Below are 11,729 nucleotides of genomic sequence, written 5' to 3' on the forward strand. Positions count from 1 at the left end.
GACCACAACGTAAGATCTGGTGCGTGCGTTGTACGTCGAGCTTGAGGCACAGCTCGCGTTGCTGAATCGGGATGGTTCTGTAGTACAAACAACGCATCCGCGAAGGCGTCCTGCACACGCCGACCTCGAGGGCTAGAAGTAGGGTACCCCCAATCTGGGTGAGGGGCGTTGAAATCACCACCAACTAAAATAGGACACGCTGGGCATTGGCGACGGACATTCACTAACCAGCCCAGATTAATTCTTGAAGAAGAGCCACCGGCTGGTCTCATGCAGTATGACACTACCACAACAGTTGCCTTGGGTAACTTCACAGCTACTGCCACTTCCTCCTGATATGAGTTACACCAGTTTTCAAGAGAAAGGCAAACCTGAGGACAGCGCGTATCAACATACACTGCCGCCTTTCCTGGAGCGGCAGCTGTGTGGACGCGACGGTCACTCATCGAAGGAGACACGTGTCCACTGAAGCCCGGAATGGCAGGCAAGGCGTTCGTGTCCTGTAGTAACAGGGCCCACACCTGCAGCTTGTTCATACGTAGACGGGATTTAAGCTCCCCCACTTTCGTGGAGAGTCCTTACAGCTCCACTGAAGCACGCCGCAAACACATGTGCCCGCCATTTTGATTACGAGTCCAGGCGTTGCAAAATCACAGATGTCAGGTTGGATAACTGGCTGACCATGAACCGCAAAACGGATGTTGTAGAGTTATCCGGCAAGGAAGCTGAAGATCTGGTAGACTCTGCGACCGATACAGCAGGGCGTGAGAGAGACGACATTGCAGATAAGGTGTTGCTGATTCTATTTGCGATTACCTTAGTAAATACTTTGTAGACAACAGACAGTAAGCTGATCAGTCTATCATTTTTCAAGTTTTTCGCATTCCTTTTCTTATGGATTAGGATTATGTTGGCGTTCCATCAGGATTGCGGTATGCTCGAGGTCATGAAACATTGCGTATACAGGGTTACCAGCTTTTCTAGAACAATCTGTCCACCGTTCTTAAACAGATCTGCTGTTACCTGATCCTCTCCAGCTGCCTTCCCCCTTTGCATATCTTCCAAGGCTTTCTTTACTTGTTCCGGCGTTACTTGTGGGATTTCGAATTCCTCTAGACTATTCTCTTTTCCATTATCGTTGTGGGTGCCACTGGTACTGTATAAATCTCTACAGAACTCCTCAGCCACTTGAACGATCTCATCCATATTAGTAATGATATTGCCAGCTTTGTCTCTTAAACCACACATATGATTCTTGCCAATTCCTAGTTTCTTCTTCACTGCTTTTAGGCCTTCTCCATTCCTGAGAGCATGTTCAATTCTATCCATATTATGCTTCCTTACGTCAGCTGTTTTACGCTTGTTGATTAACTTGGGAAATTCCGCCGGTTCCGTTCTAGCTGTAGCGTTACCAAGTACATACTAACTACCTACCACGTTAATAGAAGTTACGATTACGAATTATCTACTGACACCCTTTAAAATTATATTCCTTGATTTTGTTAGATTGAGAAATGGGAGTGAAAGGGCGCGCAATGCAGAAACTTTATTGTTGTCATTGACTAGTGTAATTGAATGTCAGCAGGAATAGCACGAATGGAGGATGTCGCATCTGTCATAAACAAACTTGTTATGAGCTACCAGCATCAGGTTACTAGGCAACATGTAATATCATACCACACAAAGCAATCACATTGAATAAACTCTATGCAACTGCAACTACTGCGTAGTGAACTATAGATGCCGTATAAACAAAAATGATGAAAAACTGAACTATCTACTCGAGCACTACTAACGCGAATCCTTCTAAAAAGCCGTTCTGACTTTCTTTAATTTACAGGCAACAAAATCGGTTATGAAGTAGATACAAATTAGCAATGAACTAGCGATTGTTAGATTTCTGTATTCGCACAAAGGCGGTAACATTTAGCCTCTACAGCCTGCCTTTAACCGTTGTAAAGATTTACGACATATGGAGCACCTTTTATTGACGGCTGTCTTGACCTGCTAAGTCTTTTAGTTATGCTTTTCATTGAACAATAATAGTTCTCCTAACGAATAATTTTTCACACCTGATATTTATGAGACCTTGACGCGACTGCTGGCGCCAGTTACTCCTCTCTTGCCGAAAAATACAATTGATAAAGAACACAGATATAAAAAATCAAGGCGATTTCAAATCCTTTAGGTTTAAAAAGATACTTACGATTTCGTACAAGTAGCGCCCGTTGGCTTCAATGTCTTTCGCACCCATGCATGTGGATGGTTATAAAAATAAATTTAGTTTTTTAAGATGAAGGTTATTTACATCATTGAACCATGAAGCATGTACTTGATCACCGTACATCAAAATATATCACATCAATAAACAACATTACACACTACCAGTGCTCATACCATGAGCGAAACAAGAAATAAGAAAGCATTTGATCAAGAAATCTGAAATATTATTTTCAATGGTCTAGGTTTGCTGTTACAAAGCTGGTAATACACATGCTCCTAGTGAGAGGGAAAGTGGTCGGAGGACTTAAAACCTCAATACAATGCTCTCTTTAGAATTTTAGATAACCTATTTCGTTTTGAGGTAAAAGCACGAGTGCCTACGAATTTTTGTATGTTATGGCACATGTATAGCCGAGTAAGTGCGTGAGATATTTTTGCTTTAGTAATATTCGATAGCATGAAATCAACTGTAAAATCTAGGACGTACATCTAAGCTTTAAGGCTTTTTATACCACTTCCGGTTATTTAAAGTCCAGAAAGCAGAACGGCGTTTCACATGAGCGTATACTAACTAGGAATAATGAGAGTCGAAATTACGGAAACAAAAATAGACGTTTACAGAAACCAACATGTTTGGTATGTTAGTTTGTACCTGGAAATTCTTGCTGAGAAGTATTCCATCGATTTCGCGGCATCATTCTTCGCATCTTCCAGATTGACTGCTTCTAATCATATGGTGTGCTGATAAAAATTTCGCATTCGCCAGCTAAGAACATAACTTGGACAAAAGATGGGGACGTTAGGCATAAAACTCTAAGCATAGGATTTATATTAATATGAACATGGGTAAGATAATGTTTGTTAGTCTCTCAGGAAAGTAACGCCTTCAAATTAAAACTGTTCCGCAAGAATGTATGCAAATATTGCCATGACTATGCAATTGTGCTAATTGCGTCAGTCACAACCTTCCAATGCCAAAAGCTTTCTTCATTGCTAAGAACATCAATTTTTGCTAAAAAACAAGTTTAACTTCGCGAAAATACCTCTGAAGATGATAATTTGTTATAAACCATAATACTTCTTTGTAACCCTATAGTTCGGTTTCAGGAGCTGTTTTAAGGGAAACGATGTTTCAAGCGCTTTACGCCTGTGATCTCTGATGCTGCCACATTTCTTATGATGACCATATTACTCCAGTTTGAAATAGCAGCATTTGTGGCTGAACGATCTACAGGCGGCTGTCGTTTGACGTCTTGGTGTAATGTAGACTATGTTATCTTGTAAATAGATTTCAGTTTATGCTCAAAAAGATCACAATGGCTTTCTAAAATCTAAACCTCAAACACCCTAAGAGAGCAGCAGAGGAACATGACTGTCCAAATATACTAACTGCATAGATATGGCATCCTACTAGAAATGCTCAATGTTGTGATGTCACAGCAGAATGAAACTTTGTTAATAGTTATCGTTAAGAATGCGGTTTGGAGCAGTGATGCACAGAAGGGAGCTGCATTGTAGTTTTGTGAGTAATGTTTGCACTTATCTATTAGATTGCTCCAGAGTATAGTTTACTTCCTGAATTTCTGTAAAGTACAAACTATAGTAGTTCATCAAATAAGAGCTCGCCTGCTTGAATAGTATTGGCTTTATATGTTCTAGAATACCCAGTAACGCCCTGCTGAAGTTATTTTTCATTCGCTGTTCCATTTCATTATTTAGGAGACTTATTCAATCAGTGGTCAGTAGTAGTACACGTTGAATTTGAGTGCTCCCAATGCATTTGTTCCACTTCATCTATTTGGAAACAGTAGTTCACATTGGTCTCAGCTCGGTACTAAATTGAAACAAGCAGTCAAAGTACAGAGGTGAGCGAATTTTCTGCATTGGCTAGAGCTACAGTATGCGATATCTATTTTTGCTCTAAAGCTTCGTTATGTCGGCCAATTCCTCCAGTGGGTAAGGAAATATATTCAACTTCTCGACGTTGTCATTGCATGCTTCGTGTGTTCTCAAATTGGTCTCTGCGGCAGCATAGCTTGCTTATTGCACTGGGCACAATTGTTGTTTGGTAATTTGGTAATTAGCTTCCCCACTTCCCATGTTATCGCAACGTCACAGGCGAGTTTCAATGCGAAGCACTTCAGAACAATACTGTATTTCACTCGTTTTTGCTTCTTCATTACGTTTAAGTATTCCTATTTTATTTGCACATTGCAGTTTTTCATTGTATCTCAGGATAAATTTTCCAGGCGTTTCATAAAAATTATCGATGTATGTTTTTGAGTAGCAGTAGACGTTACTACATTAGACAAAGCTGTCTATTTTTCGGCCTTCTCAGCCCCGTCGAGAAAATGTTACGCCTTAGATCAGCAACATTTTCTTGGGGCTTAAGAATTCAACGCTTAATCTACAGAGATCAAAAAATTAAATCATACTTCGTTCTACGTGTCACTCATGGCAGCAGAGAAAAAGAAACCTGAACCTTGGTTTTTGTTCTCTGGATGGATCCTACACGGTATTTCTTGGCACATTCAGCACGGCACATTGAAAGAGACTTTTACAACAGTAAGTACGAGGTACTTTCGTCTAATAAACGACCAACACTTGCCGTGTTGCTTCATTTTTATTTTGTGCCCACGTAATCTGTGGAATGTAAGAATGATTGGTCGTAATGGTAATTACTGGCAACAATAAAAATAATCCTGTAGTAACAAATCAATGCTATGCATCGGATTTAGCAATTCCTAGGAATAATCTTAATGCTTTTACTACGTGAATAGTGTTCCAGATGTTTGATTTGCATATGTTGTGTTTCGTGGTGGCGTAATTGTCCTGGCTTTACTTTCCTGTTCTATGTAAAAAAAACAAGATTGTGGAGTAGTTCATGAACAATCGATGAGCTATATTGCTAATTGAGTAATGTAACCAACCATCTCTAAATGATTTATTTATTTATTTATTGATACTGCCATCCCGGAATCCGGATTATAGCAGGGTGGAAAAAAAGAATTAAGCAGTTTCACAAAAATGGCAAAATGTAAACAAAAGAAATAAGGGTGCAGGTTGAAGCTCTGCAGCCAGCATCAGGAATACATTTGAACAAGATATCAAACAGTAAAAAATAAGATACACAATAGAACAATAAAGTGATGAAATACAGTAACACAGGCTAGGTAATATGTTGAGCGAATAACTTCAGTGACGATTGCAACCCTTCATTGTTAGTGAGGTTATTCGAAAATAGTTCGTGCAAGAAATGAGTATTTAAAACAGTTATTAGGGATGCGAAAAGGAGTTAAAGTTAGCTGATGTCGTTGTCGGGTCGCATACCCCGATGAAAAATGAACTAAATAGGTGAGTTCAGTTCTTTAGTGTCCTTTAATAAATTGGTACATGATCTATGTACTACGAGACGTTTTCCGACTGCTTTTTTAGGCCATGGAAATCTGATTCTACAAAATGGCCTGTCAATATCTGGAATTATTATTTTGGTGATATTGTTTAAAAAGATTCTAGCATAACCTATCTAATGAATACTGTGCATATCACTGTGACAAGCACTGAAGCAATGTAGACACATGCCAGACGGTCACCGCCGAGATGTGTCATTGTTGAGCCGTATATACCGCGTTTACTACATTCAAATTCATTCCTCCAGACATTCTGCGTGAACTAGTGGCGCGACAGTGAAATCCGTACGAGGCGAGCTTTTCAATATATATTATGACATCATTGTCTCAATAAACAGAACCAAGTTTTGGTTCCGCATAGTACCTGACAATTTTTAAAGGATATTTTAATTGGGAGTGATTATCATCCTTAGAGAATTTCAGGCACTTTCTGGGACTATCTTTTGGTGCTTCTAACCGTTTCCCCGCAAAGCTGAGCATTGGGATGGGCAGTACATGTCTTATTGGGTAGCACATCGAGTTGCTGTGTTTATGGAACAGAGAGAGAGAGATAGAATTTTAATGATATGAAATGCTGAGAGGTCGGCCTGAGGTATATTCCTCTAGCCAGCTACTCGGCATTGGGGGAAGGGGAAGAGGGAAAGAAAGAGAAAAGAGGTGCATGATGGGTGACGATGACGATAGAAGATAGAACAGCTTAAAAAAGCAACCTTGGGGCCAATTTTCGTCACTGGGTTTATCAAGTTGTTCAATGAAGCTCTTCATTCAGTGCCAACTTGGCGCCCTGGGTACATGCCTGTAGGTTTGTACCGCTCTTTAACTAACTTGATGGGACACTTGGTCGTGAGTTACTAAATAGGTGCTACTAATTTTGTGGTGATTGCAGTGTATCGCTGTGATGTAAACTTAGGTAACTAAAAATGTGACACTGCAATTTTCAGCGCAGTTCAATGGCAAACATGTCCTTGAAAACTTATCCGCTGATCGGCGCTATCGAATCCATGCAATTCGGGAACTTGGCGTAGGTGCATCTAAAGCATGCAGCGTGTGCAGCGGGAAGTGCGAGAGAGGATCTTAGTGGCATACGCGTGTCGACATTGGTAATATGGTAGAATAGTGTATTGATTTATTGCTCATTACATGCCATGCGAGCTAATTGTGAGATGGATTCTATTGATTTTTTTCGTCCGCTAAGGGCGACACATACGAAATGGCGCATATCTAATGAGCATACACTTTTATTGAAGAGCAGCATATAACTACTGCCCAATAATATTTGGCTGAAGTTGATTGATTGGCTCGTTTCGATACGGTTGCCTCAACATGGCAGCTCGATGATGTGCCCGGTAGACCATGAAGAAGACGTTCACCCAAGTTCGAGGAGAAACAATTAAAACCCAGAAGCAAGCCAATAGGAACGTGAAGTATCCTAAGATTTCTATTCCCAAGATTATAAGTGGGAAAAAATATAGACACTCATTTCGATGAATAGCACCTTGAATCATTATCTTATACTGATTAGTTGTGGTTGTTAATGTGCTGTTCCTCTTGGTACGTCTACATATCTCCTCATCATTGCACTGTGTGTAAAAGTGCAATATTCTATACAATTAATCTTCCAATGTTTAGTGTAGTACCCTTGCGATATCACCTTGCTATGTTTCATGAACGCAAGTTGAAGCGTTTTTCATAAAACACGGCATGTAAAATAACTCCAAAAAATCAATAAGGTTCTTTGAATGCATACTAATTCATTCGTTTTTATGCATATGGAAATTGATGCGTGGAAATATTGTACTGAAAGTCTCTAAGAATGGGCATCAGCCTGGCCTTCCTGTTTATATAGGTATCGAGCAATGCATCAAAACAAACATGAAAGCTCAGTTCATTTGGCAATTCTACACCATGTCAACCATCGCAATGAATCAGAGATGTTAATAGTAAATATTGCAAAGTGTGGTATACTTACAGCAATTGGTGAATACACATACATATAGCGCCAAGAGAGCCAAGAGCCCGATGTACATCTTTGCCAATGACTGGTGCTTGGCTCCTAATAAATTCAGCCTTAACAGGGTGCGTGTTCTATGCCACAAATCGGCAAAATTGGTTTCAGTTGTAGGTGCGTACTCTGCGATGAATAAATGGAATATTGGCTTATGAATACAATAGATAACGCTGTTTCCTGAGCATTCCCATACGATTTGTTATTTAATATTGAAAATTAAGCCTCCTGTCGTTACTTGTTATTCACAACCTCTAGCTCACAAACTTAAAACAATTGGACGAATCTGTACGCAATGAAAGTGTTCTTTGCTATGTTTCTAGTCATTGTACTACGATAGCACAGAAAACGCCCCAGACCCACACTACGTGTTCAAAAAGAAACGATTGTTACATTCTCGAAACGGAACGCAAAGTAGAACGAGAAAGAGAGCTCTAACGCATAAGACCTGTGGTTAGTGATGCTATTAGTAACGTAACCTTGAATTACTGCTTTAGTTCCATTCCACTTCTTGAAAGTCTATTCTCAAGAACATGCTAATAAGCCATGTTCGAGGAGATGAACTAACTCCAATCAAAAGTTCGGATCAATACACGTGCACATCTTAAATCTTCCGAATACTCTTCTTGACATTGTTGCTTCTGTTAGATCTTATGTTTGTTCTATTTCGGTCTTGGGATTAAGAAGGTTGAATATTCTCCACACATTTCCATGAACTAACTCTCTGATGCGAGCTTTTCCGGCGCATAAAACGCAGGAATGCTACGGGAAAAAAGACCAACTGAATTGTTTTAAACAAAATTCGGTTGCATTTAAGACAAAACATTACGTTGTAGTGATTTTAGGATTAGAAGTTGATTTAGCCCTTGGAAATGTTAAGAAAATTTTCCGGATATTCAATGTCGATATAAATAGCAGCAAGAAGTTACAAATCCGTCAATCTTTATGATAAGTACATGTTGTAGGTCTGTGAACTTCGTGTGGTAAACTATATACACCGGAGAAATTTCGTAACCTACTGCAGAGCTTACCTGAATCTTTTCAGGTGTTTGGAACACATTTGCCACTTAACTAATAACAAATAGGCTGTATATAAAGCGTGTCCTACAGCTAAATTTAGCCAGAGTTTAAAAATATACTGATGCACTCTAAGGCGACCTGGCCAAAGCTATGTTGCTGACTATTTATTGTATGGAATAAGTCGCACTATGTTTTGTATTCTGCTTAATAGCATAATTGGCCAAGTACAACTAACGACCTTCTGAAGCAACATATTTAGGCATGGATTCCGATTGGAAAGTTGTAGAGCGCTTTGCAAAACGTTCAATAAAACAGTTTCAAATTTTTTATTACATGTTAGTGTTTTTCCGCTTACTGCAGATGTCAACGAAATACAATAAAATACCACTTGACATGCCCACTTGCGCTTCAGCTTACAATCGGTTTACATGAGCAAATGCGATGCATAAGACATAAAGAAATGTGGTCAGAGCGTTGTAAAACATTCATTTCGGACACTCCTTGAAAATTAGAAGTTTTCAAATCTTGGCTTCCTTTTATTAGCTTTTGTTATCTGCAGCCTGCTATGCAATTCCCCAATATGCACTTATTTTCTGGGTACCTTTTCATGTTTCTCACTGCGTGAAATATTGTATATATTTGCGGCTCCTTTTTTTTATATAAACACAGAGTTGCGAGTCTGCGCTCTTATTTATGTGCGCCTTTCTTTGTATCGATGATGTCTGCGCGCGCTGCAATCTATAAACTGTTGTAGCGGGTGGCAGAGTGACGGAGACGATCCAAGAGCACGTACCGCACTGTTTTATTTCAGTGACAGCGAACTATATATATAGGCTGCTTGCCTATGACGTAACATAAAAAGAACGAATCATGTTTGACATGTGTGGCACAGCACTTCATATCATAAACAAATAGAAGGCATTGTGCATACGTCTTCACCGCGTTTGTGCGGAGATAACTTCATTTTCCCTTAGTACATGCATTTTGGAGACTTGCTCAGCACAATACTCCCTCGCGCCGCTCATTATTGAGCAATATTAAAAACGCAGAAATATGACTTCTTCTGGCGCTTCTTGTTTAAGGTGACAACATATGCGCATAGCTGGCTTGTTACGTTTTTCGTCAGTGTTTTACGGTGATTTCCATAAGTTTTTTTCTGGAGTTGCTCTGAAGCATTAGAACTGCTACGTTATAAAAATAAATTTTGTGGCCACTTGTTACGTAGAAGTTTCAGTGCAGTTCAGCTTTTTCTCAGTAACACAGTTGTTCTGCTGGCGACAAAGGGGCGTATGGTCAAGAACAACTTCATTATTTTTGGAGTGTGATGCAACAGGGATAAAATTTCACTTTTTTCTTAGCAGTACAATTTTTGTGTTTGCGACAATACAAATGGCGATATATGTTAACCCTGCAATTTACAGTGATGTACAATTTACCGATAAAAATCGATATATATTGCGGTTACGGATGTGAAAGTAATTGGTGCGAAGCACAAATTTTTTTGTACTGAAGCAGTCTAGAACTACAGATGTCAAGGTAGTTGAAATAGCTTGTACTAAATATACGAGTCTTTCCAACTACAGCTTTGTACTACATTTCATGAGAATAAATTATTTGCAAAGCAATTCTAGTGCCAAATATTCATTGCTAAATATTTGCATTCAGATAGGATGAAAATCATACTGGTTTTGGGTACCCACAAAGGGTACCTGACAGAAGAGTAGACTTGCCTTTATTCTCTGAATTACCCTTCTTACATACTCTCAAAGAAGATGATAACTGAGAGATTCTTTTAAGAAAATAACAATGTCACAATAACAATAACACGTGCAACTTTTGCTTCTGGTCCTGCCTGTAATGTTTAACGTTTGTTAAATATTGCCACGTTCTAAGAAAACAGGCGATCTTTAGTTGAAGCGTTAAGTCTGCGTCTCCAACTATCGACTGAGCACCCGAAAACCTCAAGCGTCTGCGGATGGATCCGATCGTCTTTGTCTGCTTCTTCACTGGCGTCAGTGAATTCAGGTGCAGGCGCATTGCGAGTGGACTGGCACACGTTTTAAGGCAATAACATTAAGGGCCCCTTGTCGCAGAAAATCCGGCATCGGCGTCCAACGCCCCGCGTCCGCCATCGAACGTCTAGTGAGCGATAACTCGTTCTGAACGACGCCTACCCAACTACGCAGGTTTTCCATGTAGCACCCAGACGTTACTGAACTAACTAAATTTCCCTGCATAAAATACCGATTTCCACGTAAACATATGGGCTACATAAGCTGCAGTTGCCGGGAAGCGTGAGAAGGAAGTCAGGAATCTTTGAATGCAATTTTGTTCCACTCTTAAAGTCGAAGCTTAAGCATCCTCCAAACCTTTTCTTCTGCTTTCTAATTGTGCTCTGCCTGTTGCGAGATATGGCATTATTCTCTCACATTGCAAAAGCATCGACTCGATGCTGAAGCATAGAAGAATAAGCTCGAGGTGTGAAGACGTGCTTCGCATCGGCTCCGTGATTTCGAATTTTCCAAGCGCCCAAAACCTCCTGGTACCACTGGCTTCAGCGGAATATCTTTTTAAGAATCAAGGGGACTCAGTGAAACCGAACTTCGCTGACCCGCAGTTTTTGAGACCAATGAGAGTCCTATCCGATCGGCCACGCCGAGCGCTGGTGCGAGAGAGCTCGGAGATCCGCAAGCAATCAGTGTGTCGATGGTGAGCTGTAGGGGCGACCCAGCCCGCAACACTACCATCACGGGAAATCCATGCGCCATTGCACATGAACCCGCCAACACCAAAACCATGGAAGTTCTATCCGAGAGTCACCCGAGACCCCTGTATGACGAGGCCGTGCCCGGGCCGTCCCCCGTCCTCTGGGAGGAACTCCACAATAAAGAGTCCCAGTGGCAAACGGTCGTTTCCCTTCATCGGAAACGCTGCCTGCAAAAACAGCAATCCACTGGTGAGCAAGACCCAGTCTGGCAAACCACGGCATCGAAAAACACGCCTTTAGGCTAGCTCTAACCCAGGCGCTAGCCGCCGCCGCGAAAGCCACATCGTAAGCTACCTGCGAAGAG

General features: G+C 40.6%; 1 protein-coding gene across 1 annotated transcript in view; it reads right to left on the reverse strand.

The window, feature by feature from the left end:
- LOC142591089 (japanin-like) overlaps nt 1–7,759 on the reverse strand; it is a 95,192-nt gene extending 87,433 nt beyond the window's left edge. Inside the window, exons 1-2 of the mRNA XM_075703469.1 lie at nt 7,603–7,759; nt 2,207–2,241 (exon numbers count right to left, since the gene is read on the reverse strand). Of these exons, the coding sequence (XP_075559584.1) occupies nt 2,207–2,241; nt 7,603–7,660 (93 nt within the window). The 5' untranslated portion in view covers nt 7,661–7,759. The remainder of the gene's footprint in view (nt 1–2,206; nt 2,242–7,602) is intronic.
- Nucleotides 7,760–11,729: the final 3,970 nt, after the last annotated feature.

The sequence above is a fragment of the Dermacentor variabilis genome, chromosome 8, assembly GCF_050947875.1.
Source record: "Dermacentor variabilis isolate Ectoservices chromosome 8, ASM5094787v1, whole genome shotgun sequence".
Classification (NCBI taxonomy): domain Eukaryota; kingdom Metazoa; phylum Arthropoda; class Arachnida; order Ixodida; family Ixodidae; genus Dermacentor; species Dermacentor variabilis.